At 35.7% G+C, this 20,155-nt stretch overlaps 1 protein-coding gene across 1 annotated transcript in view; it reads right to left on the minus strand.

Moving 5' to 3' along the window:
• The window catches only part of fax (failed axon connections), a 166,969-nt gene extending 148,797 nt beyond the window's left edge, over nucleotides 1-18,172 (minus strand). Inside the window, exon 1 of the mRNA XM_069814574.1 lies at nucleotides 17,803-18,172. Within this exon, the coding sequence (XP_069670675.1) occupies nucleotides 17,803-18,069 (267 nt within the window). The 5' untranslated portion in view covers nucleotides 18,070-18,172. The remainder of the gene's footprint in view (nucleotides 1-17,802) is intronic.
• Between the last annotated feature and the right edge of the window lie 1,983 nt (nucleotides 18,173-20,155).

A 20,155-nucleotide genomic window follows, 5' to 3' on the forward strand; every position in this document is an offset into this window, starting at 1 on the left:
CACTACATATTCATGCTTCAATTCAATAACTACTGTTGTGTTCATTTTTGTTCTATTACAAATGTTTCTTCTCTAATTATTTTACGTTATGGTGGACTTAAAATAGGTTGTGATAATAAAGATGCATGAGCATATTTATAGTACCGTACCTAATGAAATGTTTCAGTTGAAATTTCGAAGTTCGTTAACCTGTGTTTATGTTGGCTGCCTTGTACTCATGAGAGAACGTCATTGGTCAATTATACACCAATAACATCAGAATGCGTAATATCGACTTTACATATCGTTATTGACATGCATATCGATATGCATAGTCGTCTACGTTCTCGGTTTATTGCGAATCAAAAATTTTCACATTCACGTCCTCTGCTTCTCGTTTTCATTCTGGTTCTCGTTCCCGGTGTATTGTGAACCAGCCTTAAAGGTTTAACACCTTAAACATATGTTGTGAAGTCAGTGACTGAAATAAATATTTTTAATATTTAATATATTGCAACAGCGATCACTAGTAATGGAGATCAAAATTTGGCAAATCTGAGATACCAAAACTTTAGCGCCATGACTCCAAGGACCGAAGGTCTCCACAGCAAAGGGGATAAAGATATAATTGTCTAAAAGATGAATTAGTTATGTATAGATTATAAAGACATGTGATTGTTAGCAAAAGTAATTTAATTTATAGCAGGTATTATCTGTAACCTTGTAAACGGTGCAATTACCTTTCTTCACCTCTGTCTGCATCTGTCCGTTACTTAGCCCCTTTTTAATTTTATTGCCCTCTGTGTGCCTTGTTCATTTAATTGCCCACTCTCCACAAAAATGTCTTATGCATTTCCTGTCTCCTCCCTTCTCCCACACATAATTCTCGGTTTTAAGGCCTCAATTCCAGGAGAAGGGTAAACACAATGGAATAATTCATTACTTACTAAGTAACAGGCAAACATCTGGTGTAGTTATTCAAAGAAATTTTGTGAGTCAATATAAGCCACCGTCGAACTAAGATGTTATATTTGGAAGTCTGAAGTCCACAACCAGTGAGCGATATCTGTACCCAGATTCACTACAAGAGCACACAAAATTACGTTCCTCGAGATGCCGTAAGTATTTTTCTCTTCTTTACCTCAGACAACGTCGCCATACTTAGTGGCACGATTTTATGGTAAACCACGAAAACGCGAAATGTGTTAATATCCATAGTGAAAGTTTAAATTACGGTATCTAAGGGGAGAGGGTGGTATTTTTTTTAACTTTTTTCCTATTTGGTGTAAAATATCAATTTTTTGTATATAGAGAGCTCATAGCTGTGGCAACTCAACCAAATAAAAATATTTTGAAAAAAATATATATATATATATTTGGGGGCCCAAATTTGAAAAAAAAAATACCCAATGCAGGATTGTACTAAAACCGATATATCTAAACCGTTTTTAAATATAGATTCAAACAATTTTTTGCAATGTATTTGCAAAAGCATGTTCTACAAACTGTCTGTAACAGAATTTTGATATTAGTCCCTACGTTTGTAAAATAAACAATTAAAATTTAATAACAATTTTCTGATTTCCTTTCTTGCAAACAAACGGACGTATTTTTAAAATGAAATCAATTAACAAAATTCTGTTTCAGAGAAAAGTTTCCTAATAGCCTAAAGAATGTGTGTTCTAAATTTCATGCATGTATCTTTAATAGTTCAGAAATTATATCCATTTTTGTCTGGCAATGTAGCAAAAAAAAAAATGGAGTTACTGGAAACCGATAAAAGCAGGCGTGTGATTTAAAAATCCATAGCGCAGGAAGTTTAAAAATGACGTCTCAACATCCGATAAGGGCACAAATACCCTCAAAAGTTATGCAATGCATTCCGCACATATAAAAGGGTATTTTAAAGAAAAAAAAAATTTTTTGAAAGTTTAATTTACCGGAAACGACAATAAAAGTGGGCAAGTGATTTGAAAATCCATAACGCAGGAAGTTTAAAAATGGCGACTCAACATCCTATAAGGTCACAAATACCCACAAAATGTTATGCAATGCATTCCACATATATCACGGAGTATTTTAAAGATTTTTTTTTTTTAATTTACTCATTTTTCACCAAAAATACCATCCTCTTCCCTTAAATGGTTCCTGACCGTTGGAATGCAATTTACAGGAGGGGGGCACTATAACCCAGCACTGAGACCTGTTACGATCTATTGTGCTAACCCTCAGCTAGGCGCATTCCCAAACCCACGCCGGCTGACTACACTAAGGTTCGCTGCGTACCCAGGTTTCGAGCAGGCAATCCCTTTCGTCCCTAGGCCAGCCTCCTCCGTGCGTCGCAAGTCGGCGATTGGGAAATGCTATGGAATATTGACGAAATGGAGAAAAGGTGACGGAATGATGCAGATGCCTAATATGGGGAAAACGGGAGAACCCCGAGAAAAACCCAAAGTATAGTCCGCGTCACCGTTTTTGGCGTGTGAAATAAGTAATGGAAACGTTAAGTTCGAATGTTTTACATTTGCCGCAGTCAGTCTGGCAACTGTGTTTGGCAAATGACTGATGTGACGTGTATAGGAAGTGGTACCATTCTCATCTGCACTAGCAACATGCTTACAAAATGGGCACTATATATCTAGGACACACGCCAGAAACGCTGGCGCCAGCTGTACGAAGTTGTCCGCCGTAAGTGTCACTATGAAAATTTAATTATTAATAGAAAATAGGATTGAAAATGTGCGTGTTTGGTAGGTTATTTCGTGATAGGGGTATATAATTTCGTGATAGTGGAACGGCAATTTCGTGAATGAAAGGAATACATAGTTATTTCATATTAGGCCTACTGTATATTTATATAAATTCACAATAGTGTTTTAAAAACACTAAACTATTTGAAGACCTCTTATTTATCCAAGCCTATAAATGTATTTGAATGATATAGAATATTTCATCAATTTTAACAGTACATAATAATAATAATAATAATAATAATAATAATAATAATAATAATAATAATTTATATGGATTTATATGGACTATGGATTTTTCAATAAAAAATTCTAGACCTAACCGGGACTCGAACCCGGACTCGCCTGCATGACAGAATGGAAGACTGACCGCTCAGCCACCTCAGAGTTCCTGACCGTTACTACGTAATTTTGTGATCGCAATAAAGCACAAAATATGGCTTATTCACGATATCTAATTTCATCACGAATTATCTTAAAGTCTAGATTCACGAATTCAGGCGAATTTCGACGTTTCAGACATTCTGTGCAAGAGCAATACACTTCAAGTCCAGGGATGATAGCTTACTTTGAGGGTTCATCTTATGCTCTTGCTCACAAAATAGTACCAAAAGTGAATGAGCTCACTGACGAATACACGCTGGTGGAAAGGTCAGTGTTGACAAAGTTATTTGAACTGACAGCGGAGATCAAAGTTGGTGTAATGAAGCAATTCGAAGCTCTGGATCTACTGTAGCTGTAGCACGTACACCAAAATCGACTAACATGTTACTAAAAGACCCTGCGCATAAAGTTTCTGAACCACTTTCGACTTTATACAAATCTGGCTTTCAGGGGTAAAGCTCCCTGTGAAGCAAACTTGAATAATTTTTAAGGAAAAAATTGTTCCGTGGCCGGTATCGATCCCGGGACCTCTGGCTGAACGCACAAGCGCTCTTACCAACTGAGCTACACGGTGTCAGGTGAAGTTCCTGGGTAGCTCAGTTGGGAAGAGCGCTGGTGCGTTCAGCTAGAGGTCCCGGGATCGATACCCGGTCCCGGAACAATTTTTTCCCTTTATTCACTTTCAACTTTGTTTTATCTGCCTCAGTTAAGAATTGATAATATGTCGCTATCATGCTCAGAATCGGTAAGATAAGGTCTTTTTAACAACATTTCCAACTTCAGCTTATAGCTTTGAAATGTCTCCAAATACATAATTATCTCAGTTTCAAATATAGATTCAGAGCGGGCTCACTCTCTTCCTTTTCTGATGTACTTTCACGTAACGGAACTATACTTCTCCCAGGAAATCTGGAAATTATGCTTATCTCTTTCTATTTTAAGCAAGAAAACACTGGGTAGAATGTATTTAAATTGTATCAAGAATTTGATTTTTAAGTGTTGAACAGAGATTGTATCTGCTTTTATTTTAATTAATCATTAGTTTCCTGAACGGTTTTTAAATTGCTCCGATTGAAAAAAATGAGTCAATTGTGATTATTAGAGGACAAAATTCGCTCCGGCGCCGGGGATCGAACCCGGGTCCTTGATTCTATGTACCAAATGTTCTAACCACTGAGCTACACCAATCCTCTCCTCTAGTGTTTTTCCCTTTGTGTCCAAACTCCAAGTTCGACATATATGTTGACATAATATATTAAGTCAACTGCCATTATACAAGGAGCGCACTCAATTGAGTGATTTTGTGGCCGAGATTCCAAAGTAATATGCACTCTTGAGCGTAGAATCTAGGTAAAGATTAATTTTTGGTCCTACAGAATATATCTGTTACGGTAATAATGATTATTAGAGGGGAAAAATTCGCTCCGGCGTAGGGGATCGAACCCGGGTCCTTGGTTCTACGTACCAAATGCTCTAACCACTGAGCTACGCCGAAGTTCAATCCACAGCACCGGATCGAATCTCTATCCTCTAGTGTTTTTTTTTCCTTTGTGTCATGATTCCAAGAGCATTTGGTAGGATCAAAAATTAATCTTTACTTTAGGTCAGTTGCGTTTTGAAAAATATTGCTAATGTATTAAATAGGCAAATGGACTTAAGTATATTTATAAATAGCCTATAATTCCAATTAAATGTGCCAAAAAATTAAATTTGTTGATTACTAAAAGCTTCAGGTACTGACACAGGCACATTAAGAACAGAGAATGGAGCGAGACGGACGTCATGAAAAATCGCAAGACACGAAATTCATCTTACACTTTCGTTTCCATGGTACCATGAGTGACGTCAGAGTAAACCTTTATCAAAACGTTACAAATTTTTTCTCCTTGTAGGTCAAATATAAAAGTTTCACATAAAAAATAAATATGTATATAGTTATTCATCCGCAATTATCATGCGTCTATTGCTATAGAGACCGTTTTCCAAAGGATAGTGATATACAAATGTAAGGGAGTTTAATCATTTAAACTGGTGTACTGAAGCTTTGTGGTTATGGTTTATTGCGCACTATGCTCAACAATTTTCTTACTCTTAAAAGCGCACTCAAGCATAAAATTAACAATTACTGAAAGTTTAAAATCGTCGTCTTATTATCATCATCATCTAATTTTCAACCGCTTCTATTTTCTTTTATGCTCCACCCACCCTCTTCCATATTCTTCCCTCCCCCTCTTTTTTTTTTAAGTGACCCGTTTCGATCACATTAAATTACTGTTTCTCATTGGCATTCTACATTTGTAGCCAATGTTTCTGTGTTTCGTAACGTCTTGGCGTGCTTAATATGGACCCATTCTTAATAGGTGCTCGTTCCAGTTGCTATTGTCTTCATTCTTCTCTTCTGCGTTGAAGAAGATTGAGTATTATGATCCTAGCTGGTGGTCGGCAGCTAAGTAATAAAAGTGAGAGAATTCCAAAGCCATAAAATGTGTTCCAATCAGAGCAAACTAAAAACCTACAAAGGAACAGATATTTTATCCCTTTCTTGTACATACATTCTAGAAACATTTCAATGTATACATAAAACTATAAAAAGAAAAAACATCGAGTCATCAATAATTTTATAACGAATCATAATACAATATCGTTCAGCAATATAATTTCATGTTCCCTATCGATCACGTACTGTCCGTTACTCAGGAGAAGACGAGCGGAAAGAATGTGACCTTCTTGACTATCGTTGTTGATTACTATAAACATCGCTCAGCTAAGTTGAACAGAAGGAGACCTAATGTTTCCGCTTACTGCAGTACAAATATTGCACGTGTTGTCGTACGTTATCTGTTCACATCCCTTCCTCCTCAGTCCGCTCTCGTCTTCTCCTGAGTCACCGACAGTACGTATCACCCTAGATCATATATGTAACAGATAACTCCTCGCTACGTTAAAATCGGCAGCACTTTGAAGAAAACAACCGCCAGGATCGCTACCCGTCCGCCGTAAACGAACACGAGATGGCAGCACAGTCGCTAATGCAATTCAAATGGGAATTATGACGTGAATTCTTATGTAACAACTAGATGGCAGCGTAGTAAACCTGACAAAAGTTGTTAACCTCAAAGCCTATAAGCCCGACATATCTGTTACATATATGATCTAGGGTATCACAAACATGTGTACAGTGAAAACAAGAACTAGATTCAAACGACGATATGGCGTCTGAAAGATTTGGCTTCTCCGGGTATATGACTTTGGGATTTAATACTGCCATAAGAAATAAAAAAAAAAAAACGAGCTAATTGGCTCAGATGGTAACGTTTGAGACTCGCGTTCGGGAGGTCCCGGATTCAACCGCGTGGCCGTCCAATCTGACTGGTATTTTTTATGGTTTCCCTCAGTAATAAAGGCAAATGACGGACTGTAAATTTACATACTACGATTCATCACCGCCTCAATCACCAATATCATAAACATTAATCAAAATCGGAAATCAGTTACATGAACACAAGACATCTACAACACACGGCAATAGAAACAGGAACTACATAATTTTTTTTATTTTATTTGGTTATTTTATGACGCTGTATCAACATCTAGGTTATTTAGCGTCTGAATGAAATGAAGGTGATAATGCCGGTGAAATGAGTCCGGGGTCCAGCACCGAAAGTTACCCAGCATTTGCTCGTATTGGGTTGAGGGAAACCCCCGGAAAAAACCTCAACCAGGTAACTTGCCCCGACCGGGATTCGAACCCGGGCCACCTGGTTTCGCGGCCAGACGCGCTGACCGTTACTCCACAGGTGTGGACGGAACTACATAGTAAAAACGGTCTACTGATATACTCAAAGATCCTGTACATGCCATATGACCACAGATGTTAAAGCGTCTACAAACAAAACAACAACAAACAGAATTATACAGGGAGAACCAGAACTCTACCGACTAACTTTCAGAGATTGTTTAGGGATGTTGGCTGAGTGTTTTGATATAACGAACCTATGGTTTCCGGTGACTTATTACTGAGCAATATACTCATTATTATTTCAGCAGTCGCCGTATTGTACGACATGTCAACGTAAGCCAATCAACTGTTTTGAGAGTACAGTCTCTGTACAGTTTGTAAGAGATCATGGTGATCGACATTTCGAACAGCTGCTTTAAACGAAGTGAAGAGTACACAGTGTAGTGCTTAACAACGTCGTTGTTCCTGCAATAACTCCTATGTGCAAAATATAAAATCTTTCAGTAGGAGGAAAAAACACATTTATTCATCTACGGCTGCCGTACATAGGAGACTGTGAATTCTTACATTTTCGAAACAAAAAAATATAATTACATAATATAGGAGATTTTATTATTTGCTGTATCACTATTTAAGTTATTTATAGAGCAAAAATTTGAAAATCGATAAATATGTCACATAGGAGTTATTGCAGGAACAACGACGACAAACAAGTATGAGTTTTGTTCTATAGTTTGTTTCATTACTCATGTAATCTTTGTATTGTTTATATTACAGTTCATTTTTATTTTATTGGGTTATTTTACGACGCTGTATCAACATCTAGGTTATTTAGCGTCTGAATGAAATGAAGGTGATAATGCCGGTGAAATGAGTCCGGGGTCCAGCACCTAAAGTTACCCAGCATTTGCTCGTATTGGGTTGAGAGAAAACTCCGGAAAAAACCTCAACCAGGTAACTTGCCCCGACCGGGATTCGAACCCGGGCTACCTGGTTTCGCGGCCAGACGCGCTGACCGTTACTTCACAGGTGTGGACATTACAGTTTATATTAAAATAAAATAAATTATGGTTTATTTAACGACGCTCGCAACTGCAGAGGATATATCAGCGTCGCCGGTGTGCCGGAATTTTTGTCCCGCAGTTATTTTACATACCAGTAAATCTACTGATATGAGCCTGTCGCATTTAAACACACTTAAATGCCATCGACCTCGGCCGGGATCGATCCCGCAACCTCGAGCGTAGAAGGCCAGCGCTATACCAACTGCACTACTGAGGGCGACAGTTTATATTACAGTACCTACTTCAGAACTCAGTTGATTACTTTTTAATTTTTCTTGTAATCTATCAAAACCCATCTTATCACCGTCCAAGCGACATGCTACAAGTAAACATATCAACAACACATTAATCAATAAGAAGTCACTGGAGACCATATAAGTTCCTTATATCACAACACTCAGCCAACATCCCTGAACAACCTGTGAAAGTTTGTCGGTAGAGTTCTGGTTTACCCTATATAAGTAGCCTATATATAAAAACATGAATTAAATTAATGAGCTATCAATTGAGAAACAGTGATGATGATGATGATGATGATGATGATAATAATAATAATAATAACAATAATAATAATTGCAAATGGTTTTTAAGGAACCCGGAAGTTCATTGCCGCCCTGACATAAGCCCGTCATCGGTCCCTATCCTGTGTAAGATTAATACAGTCTACATATAATCATATCCCACTTCCCTCAAATCTATTTTCATATTATCCTCCCATCTACGTCTCGGCCTCCTCAAAGGTCTTTTTCCCTCCGGCCTCCCAACAAACACTCTATAAGCAAGCATACATGGATTCGCCCATACGTGCTACATGCCCTGCCCATCTCAAACGTCTGGATTTAATATTCCTAATTATGTCAGGCGAAGAATTCAATACGTGCAGTTCTGCGTTGTGTAACTTTCTCCATTCTCCTGTAACTTCATCCCTCTTAGCCCCAAATATTTTCCTAAGAGCCTTATCCTCAAACATCCTTAATCTTTGTTCCTCTCTCAAAATGAGAGTCCAAGTTTTACAGCCATACAGAACAACCGGTAATATAACTGTTTTATAAATTCTAACTTTCAGATTTTTTGACAGCAGACTAGATGACAAAAGCTTCTCAACCGAATAATAACAGACATTTCCCATAGGCCTACTTATTCTGCGTTTAATTTCCTCCCGAGTGTAATTATTTTATATTTTTGTTTTCATATTTTCCGATAATGGTATATCTATAATATGATAAGTTGAGCTATATATAATCATAATTTTTCTTATTGTGTGTACTTAAAACTATTGTATTCATTGTATGCTTTGTACTGCACTATTTTATTACTACCATTAGTATTATTATTATTACTATTCTTATTTTTATCATTATTATTATTATTATCAATAATTGTTTACTTTTTTATACTTTGTATGTCTCATTTATTTTGACCTGTTCACATTTTATTATGCTCTTTTCTTTCTTTCTGTATTTCTATATATTATGTCTGATTTCTACTTACTTGTTGTTACATTTTATTATTATTATTATCTTTATTGTTATTATTATTATCTTATTCAGTTTTGTGTGTAAAATTGTAGTGTTTTTTGTAACGCAGTTTTACTCCTGGTTGAGAGTTAGAGAAGGCCATATGGCCTTAACTCTGCCAGGTTAAATAAATCATTATTATTATTAATTATTATTATTATTATTATTTGTTACTGTTGCTCAAAGATATCTAAATTTCTCCACCTCTTCGAAGGATAAATTTCCAATTTTTATATTTCCATTTCGTACAATATTCTGGTCACGAGACATAATCATATACTTTGTCGTTTCGGGATTTACTTCCAAACCTTTACTTGCTTCATGTAAAATTTCCGTGTTTTTCCCTAATCGTTTGTGGATTTCCTCCTAACATATTCACGTCATCTGCATAGACAAGCTGATGTAATAACAATAATAATAATAATAATAATAATAATAATAATAATAATAATAATAATAATAATAGTCCACTTGTCTGACCAAAACCGAACCTGTGCAATTTTCCAAACCAATCACTATATTAACTAAGCCAATCTTCCTGATTCTTGTCGCAGTGGATTCTCATAATCAGGGCAGTAGTCAATTTGGCCAGAACCCAAGACCTAATACAGAACAAAACCTTACCCTGTATGGTGCAGGAACTAATTTGTATGATCCGTCACTATCCATTGACAAACATATTACTACAACAAATAATCCAACGGACTGTACGTACGTTTAATGGGCACATTAGAATTACTAGCGCTTAATCAATTGATTTCATAATACAACACTGATGACATGATTATTAGTGAACAAAGCGAAATAAGCACTTGCGGCATACTTTAATATATTCTGCCCAAGAGAATAAAAGCACGTTCCCCCTCTCCACGCCTCTAGTCCCCTCTGCCTCCTGGCTCTCAATTAAGAAGTCAGTACTTCACTACAAGACAGTCTATTCAGTTTTTAACTATGTAAGAAGATCCTGTATCAATTAAATAATGAGCTTGAAAGCCCAGTGATAAATGAGTAAAACCAGGCACGTCATAAGAAATGTGTGGCATTTGAGGTCAATGGCACATAACACTGAATATGCCGTACATCACTATCTTTCACATACTTGAACGCATGTCGTCAAAGATACCAAAGCCCTCTTATCGTCAATCCAATTATGAAGTTATACTATGAATTTAAAACAGTTCTGAGATTGGACATACTGGATTTCTGTAACATGAGTATCATACGCCCGAATTTATGTACTGAAAATGCGTTGTGTTGGAGCATACGAAAGTCATTCTTTCCACAAATAAAATCAGAATCACGATTCTGTGTATGAATACACGAACACTTATTTCCAGAATATTCATTCATTCATAGTGTTCTGTCCAAGGGCAGGTCTTTTACTGCAAACCCACCATTCTCCAGTATTTCCTATTTTCTGCCTTCATCTTTGTAACCACATATCCTTATATCTTAATGTCGTCTATCATCTGATATCTTCTTCTGTCCCGAACTCTTCTCCCGTTCACCATTCCTTCCAGTGCATCCTTTAGTAGGCAGTTCCTTCTCAATCATTGATCTAGCCAATTCCTTTTCCTCTTTCTGATCTGTTTCAGCATTATTCTTTCTTTATCCACTCTTTCCAACAGTTTCGTTTCTTATTCTTGTTTTCAGAATAAGTACATGAAAAAGTTTTCTGATTCAAGTTACACATTACTAGGCTTCTAGGCTTTTATCATATCAATGTCATACTTGTATGCTGAAACATGCAGTAACAGCAAATTTTTGTTTCGTAATTATGCCTCAGTTTACAATTTTACACAGACACACACGTTTGTACTGAATGTATGAATCCTACTTCGATGGGGAAAAGTTTTGAAGTCATATTTCGCTATTTACACAATTCAGATTGAGCTGATGTTTGCAAGTTTTCAACACTCGAATCTATTATACACGACTTTTTACGGTAAGAAAAATCGAAATAAGTTTCGTATTTTATGCTTATACTTAATTTCGCAACACTAATAATATAATTTAATATAAATATCTTTTCAACCCCAATTTCGGAAGAGCTAATATTATAATTTCGGAAAAGTTAACCTCAATTTCGGAAAATTGTAAATTCAATATTGAAAATAATGAAGTTAATTTAGGATCTGAAGGTTTTCTTCATTTTTTCAGCTATACAGGGTGATTCAGACCACCCGTAACAGTAATTTATTTCGGAAACTAGCGCATTAAAATTTTCGAGACAAAAATATTCATAACTAAACCACGTGTGAACTTTCACTTGAGCTTGATTTCATCAATCATCTTTAACAGGAAGTAGGGTCAGTGGCGTATCACTTTCAATTTTTAAATGGTATCGTGTCAAATAGAGTACCACTTGATAAAGCTCTTCAAAACAAACAACTTTCATAGCAAACATTTTTATTAATTCCTACTCTTTCAATGAGAAAACGTACGAAAAGGCAGTGGGTGACTCGGACCACCCGTGTCATTTATTTCGGAAACTAGTGCATTAAAAGTTTCGAGACAAAAATAATTATAACTAAACCAAATGTGAACTTTCACTTGAGCTTGATTTCATCAATCAGCTCTAACAGGGTCAGTGGCGTATCACTTTAAAATTTCAAATGGGAGTCTGGTCAAATAGGGTACCACTTGATAAAGCTCTTCAAAACAAACAACTTTCATAGGAAACGTTTTTATTACCGGTAATTCCTATTCTTTCAATGAGAAAACGTACGAGAAGGCAATGCCATTAATATTGAGAAATGTTACAAGGAGAAAATATGAACAAGGTAAGTTCATTTAATGTTGACATAGTACACACGCACAATTACCTTGCGTCGATGGATTTGGTGAAGGCGAGATGAGGCCGAGGATTCGCCATATGTTACCCGACATTCGCCTACGGTTGGAGAAAATCTAGGAAAAAACACAGCTAGGCAATCAGCCCAAGCGGGAATCAAACCCGCGGCCGAGCGCAATACGTGGTCAGCACCCCCCCCCCAAAAGACCTATTTAATAGGAGGCTGGGAGGACCAAAGGACCGTTCTGGAAGTTCTGCCAAAGAACAGAATCCCGCCCTGTAATTTATACATAAATTTGGCAACACTACTATTTTCCATTCCTGCAACGTGAGGACTATCGGTAAACCCTTGGGAAGTAGACCAAAATTATTCTTCAGCATTAGCTGTAATTATAACATTTGGAAAGGAAGTTCTCGGCCTGATTTTTATTACACACCGAAAAGAGAATACAGTAAATTCATTCCATAATCTCAGTCCTATCAGAACATTCATTTTAACTACATATTTATAATGCACAAGTTAGTAAATTTTGTGCACATTGCATCATACGTATTTCAGCACACGTTCATGCGTGCATATTCGAGCTCTGTATAACAGATCCTCTGCCTAGTCCGTTTTCCTCACTTGTGGGGATATTAAGAGTGCAATTTGTAGGGAAGAATGAGAAGGGGCTCCCCTCCCCATTCCAAAAAAAAAAAAAAATATTTCCGCCTCTGCTCGTCCAAGTTAGGGAGGATAATTTAACTGCCCCCTCTGCATTTTTCTACAAAACGAGTTTGTGAATAAAAATAGACTTTCTAGACACAATTACCTTGTCATTACAACTTGTGCACAGCTTGGTGTGTTTGACGGAAAATGTTAATTAAAATAAAGTAAATGTAGGCCTATTATTTTTTTAAGAATTGCACCATGTAGCCTATGTATGTAGGCATGTATACAAAGCTTTTTATTGTTTTATTTTGCGACGCTGTATCAACTGCGATGGTTATCTAGCGTCTGAGTGAGATGAAAGTGATAATGCCTGCGAAATGAGTCCAGGGTCCATCGCCATACCCAGCATTTGCTCTTAGTGGGTTGAGGGAAAACCCCGGAAAAAAAAACTCAGCCAGGTAACTTGTCCCAACCAGGATTTGAAACCTGTTTCACGGTCACACACGCTAACCGTTACTCCACAGCGGTAGACTATACATGGTGAACAGTATGTAATATCATTAATTTCAGGAGGTTATTCTTTGAGCTATTTCAAACAAAAAAGTTTAATACAATTTTACACGTGTTTATTTCCATTTCGAGATAAAAATTGTTTTATATGAAACAGTTCATAGAATGTTTTGGGAAAATCATTGATTTGTTCCCAATATGCTCAGTCAATTTAAAAGGAGTGTACTATGATAATGGATTATAAAAAGAATTTTAGTTTTGTCCTTCAAATGTGCAAAAATTTGGTCCGAACAAATGTAACATTTATTTATTTTTTTTAGAACCAAAAGCTACATTTGTTCGGATAAAATTTCTGCATATTTGAAGGACAAAACTAAAATTCTTTCGGTCATTTACTAGGCCTAGATCATAATACACTGCTCTCTTAAATTGACTGAGCATATTGGAAATTAAATCAATGGCTTTCCCAAACCACGCTATTAAATATTTAATATGAAACAATTTTTATCTCAAAAAGGAACTAGAAACGAGCAAAATTGTATTAAACCGTTTCTTGTTTGAAATATCTCAAAGAATAACCTCCAATTCATGACACAACTTACGGTACACCCTGTATAATGCTCAGTATTTAACAATGAAGTCCGTATTTTTCTTATTTTCAAATACGGTATTTAAGAATTTTAAATACAGCTATATGACGGTATACAGAAAGAGATCTATATAATCTTCTGGCAAATTAAATTCTTTAATTACATTAAAGGACACACCCTATCTCATGGGAGTTTTATCAAAATTCTCTGTTGAAAATCGAACCCGGGTCCCTTGGATTAATTCTAAAAGCTGATTATGCTTCCACTTTGAGTAACAAAAAATCCCACTGGACAATAAATTGCCACATCAATGTAATTTTAGGTTAATAATCAAGTAATTATTTGTTGTATCTTAAAATATAATTTCAGTATTTCATTACAGCTTTGTGGGCTTCACTCACTACAGACTAATGTAAGACGAAGTCCCGTCTACATCATGAAAGCACTCTGAAGACCCCTGCATTCTTAACCCCCTCAGCAGGAAATGGAGATTACAGCTCTGCTTCATGCTCCAGCCACTTTAGTCCTGTGAAGAGATCTGCCATCCCTCCCTGTATCTATTTAAGTTATTACCCCCACCCTTCCGTAAAATGTGGCGAACAGAAATGCCTCAAGTTTATGTCCTTACAGGTAACCCAGGAATGTTCAAACAGCACAAGTTAATGGGGCAAATCACAGCATGAAAATATGAAATAGCTTGTGTTAATACAACTAATAGATGTGTAATAGCAACTGAAATCCGGTATTTGTGATTTTTTTACCACAACAAATATCAAAACTATCTTCAACTTTAACGTATTCCATATCTTGTACCAACAGGACCTGAAACTGTAATAAAAGAAACATGTCCCCAGAAATGAAACTAAGTTACTGGCGTTCATAAGAATTCCTAGTAAATGTTTACATCCCAGTAAACTTTATCTTTTGACGGGGACTTCGTAAATAAACAAAATAACGTATTGTAAACTCTATTGTTGCTTTTAAGATTGTAACAAAATTCAGTAGCCTATGGTTCTTTAGGCTCTGTGTTATTCAATAACTGGTAATAGGCCTAGTAATATGCGTTACAAGAGCGGTATGTTGAAGTTTTCATGATCCAGGAAAAGTTTGAAAAAGCGAAACGTAGTTGAGCTTTTTTAATTTCCGAGAATTGAAAGAAAACATACCGCTCGTGTATCGTACATTATTTTGTGCGAAGATCGTTTATTACATACCTGAAAGAGGAATTTCTAATTAGTTGCAATGAAATCTCCACCTTGGTTTCTGTTCAACGACGGCAAATTTGCAAAACAAAAATATCTATCTTCAACATTGTTGCTTTAAAATGTTTTCTGTGTTTACTGTACTCCAGCGTCTACTATACTATACTATACGTCTGTCTTTTTTTTCCCCCAGTCTATGGAATCTTGTTGATTTTTTCACGGCTTCCTTAATGTTACTTGCATCACGAATGCAGTAACTTTAGTGGAGTTGTAGAGTTTACTTAATTTTTGCAAATATTTAAAAACAATAATTAACAGTGCAATTTTGGTGAAATTGCAGTGGTAAGTTTCCAATTTATAATTATTACTATATTGAACGTCTCTGAAAATAATATGTTAAAAGCCTAAAGCAGTAAAATCAATATGTCACTTAAGCGGTAAGAAGAGGGAAATTGTTATGTGTGATTGGTTTTGTGCGGAAACCAAGCAAATACGCACGATCTCGCACAAACGTATTTTATTAATTATTATGAAATAAAATATCAAAAGTAAAGAAACATTTTAATTAAAATGGGTTGGAATGTAATCCTTGGTCACATTTCGAATAACTTTCAGAACTAGATAATTTTGAGCCCGCCATGTTTACAGAAATCCTCCAAAAACGATATAAAATTTACCGAGATTTCTAATGAACGCCAGTATATGTACCTACCCACTTTTAGCACCGAATGTGCTAGTGGAGACCGAAGTTGTGTAAGAAATAAGACGACACAAGAGGGAAATATGAAGAAAAAAAATAATTAAATAAGAAAAAATTAATTAAACAATTACAAAGAGGTAGAAGAAAGGAAGAATATCGTAAAGGCGAAATTATTTAAGTTAATAAGGAGAAAAAAAATACAAAAAACTAAACAAGAGAAACACGTAACAGAAAACAATAACGGAGCGAGAAAAAAATTAGCAACGAAATGACAGTCAAACAAGAAATACGTATATTGAAATAAATACACAAAATTAGCATTATCAGTGGCATACTTAATGCATATAATAAAATAATTTCGGACCTCCAGGGAGAAGCCTCAACTCCTACTATGAATTGATGAAAGCAGCGTTTGAATAAAACAAAGAAATCTTACGAAGTCAACGTTGTTCACATATTACGGGCAGGAAAAAAAATGAAAAATGCTTCAGTTTAGTTGTAAAGGTAGTAAATTGTAATGGAAATTATGCACCCTGCCAAGAACAACACATAAGTTTAAAGAACTTAGTAATAGTAACATTACAACTTTGACGTCATCATGAACAGACTGTACTGTCCTTACGAAGAACATTTACCATAAACGAATCACATTATTCAAAGTCAAAATTAGCAGATTACAAAGCCAATCACAAGAAATGAAGGTGTGATTAAAAAACACTGATTTCTTCTGAAGATCCTTCTGACTCTACGCTAGATTTCTTCAAGAGTAGCATATGACACAGGAACTCTAATTTCAAGTGGTGAAATTATAAAAAGCGCAATTGCATTAATTGCTAATGAAACAATCGATATTTCTTTACATAGGATCATATCTGAAAAACAATTAACGTAAGAAACTGAACTCAAAACTTGTTCACAGTTTTACTGACCAACACACAAAAATAATACCAACTCACATACTGGTGTTCTAAAATTATTTATTTTGCAGTAAGTGTAAAACTAATTTTACTGCATTTCGGTTAAAAATTAATTAAAGTTAGTCCCATTGTTGCTGGATCATATGTTAGCCTAATTCTGTATTGGCTTTGTATCAGAGAATAATGAAATAAAATTACACTGCGAATTATGACTGAAACGAATAAAAAGTAAGCAATCGTGGCATACTTGCATATATTTTATTTCATTTTAACGGAATTCAAGAATGGAAAGTACACAAAACTACTCAATCCATATTCAAACATGTTCAAATGTTTTCTTGTTTGAACCTATTATGTTTAATGCACGAGTGATTGCGGTTGTAACCAATTTATAAATCAACTTTGTGGTCTGAAACTATGAAAAACAAATTAACTAAATTATTTTTCGCTACGGATAATATGAAATATAAACACAAATACTCGGATAGGTCTACTATAATGTATCTTAGTAGAATAAAAATATTTTTTTACGTTGTCAACTTTCTCAATTTTTTAATAATTTAACAATAATTATTTTAACTGACGTAATAGCTTGATTTTAGTAGATATTAAATATTGAATAATTAGAGAATTATGTAGCATTAATTTTGTGTGCACTGGTGCAAGCAAATTTCTTATGCCACCTAGTAACCTCATTATATCATATGCAACAGACCACGAAAGATCAACAATGACCTGTATGCAGTCTGTAACTGACAGAACGCGACTGCTCCGATATTACGAACATTTATACAGTGTTCTGAGTAATATGTACCACCATATTGCCTACAACCCCCGACGATGCAACAGAATCACATTCCCTTGTAGCCCGGAGCTATGCATGTACCCTCCAAACGCGAGGGATGCCTAACCGGGTTCAATGACACTTGATCGGGGTTTCTATGGCTGCGAAGTAGGCCACGACAACGAAATCTGCAGAAAATTAGCTCGGGAGAGTCACTTACCTCATACTTGAGCCCAGCCAGCCTAAGCCATGTCTCCACCTTCAGGCAATAGGGCGACAACGACGGTAGCATTGGGGTGCGTGAAAACTGGTACAGATAAATTACGTCCTTCTCGTAGTTCTGTTTGTGTACCGCCGGTTTGGGGGCCGCTGGCTGATCCCCGCCGGGCCCGGCCATCAGGGGTTCTGCCGCTTCTTGCTTATTACTATCGTTCTGAGACGCGTCTGTTGGTGCCGTCGCCGCGGCGTTGTTCTCTTCGCTCGCCATATTAAACGGAGCTGCTGGCCTACACAAGCTTCACCACAAATCCAGTCCGTCTGCACCACAAAGCGCTCACTGGTTTGGATCGCCGCCGTCGCGAGAAAACGTCAGGCAACCCAAGCCATGACGTCACGGGCTGTGCTACTACGTGAGTCGTTTCGGTGCAGACGCACCGGAAGTTGCTGGAGACCCCGCCCAAAGCAACGCTGGACGGACGGCCGGCTGGGAAGTTAGAGCTGATTTGACTAGAGTGGTGGCGACACACCCTCAATTATCAGGAGGGTGCGAGCCCGGCCGGGCCCGATGCATCCATATGTCATTACCCTCTGGAGTCGAGACACAAAATCATGTGCACCTTTCTTCCGTTAGGGTTTTAATATTTGTGTGCAGCCATTGTAATGCGAAAAAAAACTTCAATACTGGAAAATAGCGCACTTTTTCAAATCTAGATATACGATTTAAATGCCTTTTTCATTTAGAAAATTATATTGTATGCACAGAATTCGTTTTGGTTTTGTTATTTATTATTTAAATAAAGTTAGCTACCCCTAACTAAAATATATGGCACATCTACCACATAGCCAATTTTAATTAAACAATAATTAACACGGAAACAAACTCAGAACGAATTTCGCACTACAAAATTTAAAATTAGAATTTAAATGCTTCCTGATGATATAACAGAAGCTATAATGAGACATATTTCTTTAAATTCCATTTTTCAAAGAACCTACACTGCGTTTGGCAATAGCTATTCTTCAATATTTAGCTTTCACGGATCTATTTGCAGAGAGGAGACTGATCAATAAAAATATTAATAATAATAATAATAATATTTATTTTTTTCTTTAATAATAATAATAATAATAATAATAATAATAATAATAATAATAATAATAATAATAATAATAACAACCATTTATTTGAACGATAATAATAATAATGACACTCCCGATGACGCAAAAGCTTGTGGCCGGAAGTGGAGTTTGCATTAATAATAATTAAAAAGTAATATTATAAGTTTAAATTAAATAATTATTTAATTGCTTAATTTAAATAATGAAATATAATATCGTCGCCTGAATGCAAGAACTAGGTAACTTGATTTTTCATATTTTGTGACATTGCCTATTTACTTATTTATTGCACTAAGGAATATGTCTCGTTGTCTTTTACCTATTTGTTATATTGGAAAATAGATCGTCCGATCAGTTACCTAGATCTTGCATTACATTTTGTGCGATTTTTGCTATGCTATAAAAGAGGTAACTAAAAAACGCAAATTTCGAGTTACCTAGTTCTTGCATTCACGTGACGATATGTAAGCAAAAGTAAAGTGATGAATATCAAATAATAATATAAGAAATACAATGAAATTGTATCAAATATATGTAAGCAAAAGTAAAGTGATGAATATCAAAATAGTAATACAAGAAATACAATGAAATTATATCAGGTAGATCCTTAAAAGTAATAATTTATCATGTCCTTTAAAAAACAAAGTAGTTTATGGTCATAATGACTATTTTATGACTAAGTAACTGAGAGTATAGCTATGATTAATTAAAACTTTTTCCCTCTTTTGTCTTACAAATTGATTTCATCCCAGCATCCCCGTTCATCTACGCATGATGCTTGACTCAAACTGAATCTCAACTTCTATTACAGCTCTTGTTTCATGGAAAATCGTTTTCTTTCTCAATTACATCTATTTTCTGAAATGTCCTTTTCATTTAAAAATGTTGGATGCAGAGAAATCGTTTTGTTTTGTATTAATTATTTAGATAAAGTTAGCTATCCCTAACTAAAATGAATGACATTCCTACCAAATAGCGTTGCCAATTTTCATTTCCTTAAATTATATTTGCCAGAGTACCTGCACTCCGTCTGGAAGTAGCTGTTTAATTTAGCATTTCACGGGCCTATTTGAAGATCAATAAAAATATTACATCGATCCTTAAAACAATTTATTATATCGTTCATAAAAACATATTTTATAGTTATTACAAACTATGAAGTGTTTTATGAATATTTAACTTTTACTAATAGGGCTTCAATTCAAGCTGTTGCAGTCTTTTACCTTACAAACTGA

This window comes from Periplaneta americana, chromosome 2 (assembly GCF_040183065.1).
Source record: "Periplaneta americana isolate PAMFEO1 chromosome 2, P.americana_PAMFEO1_priV1, whole genome shotgun sequence".
Lineage (NCBI taxonomy): Eukaryota > Metazoa > Arthropoda > Insecta > Blattodea > Blattidae > Periplaneta > Periplaneta americana.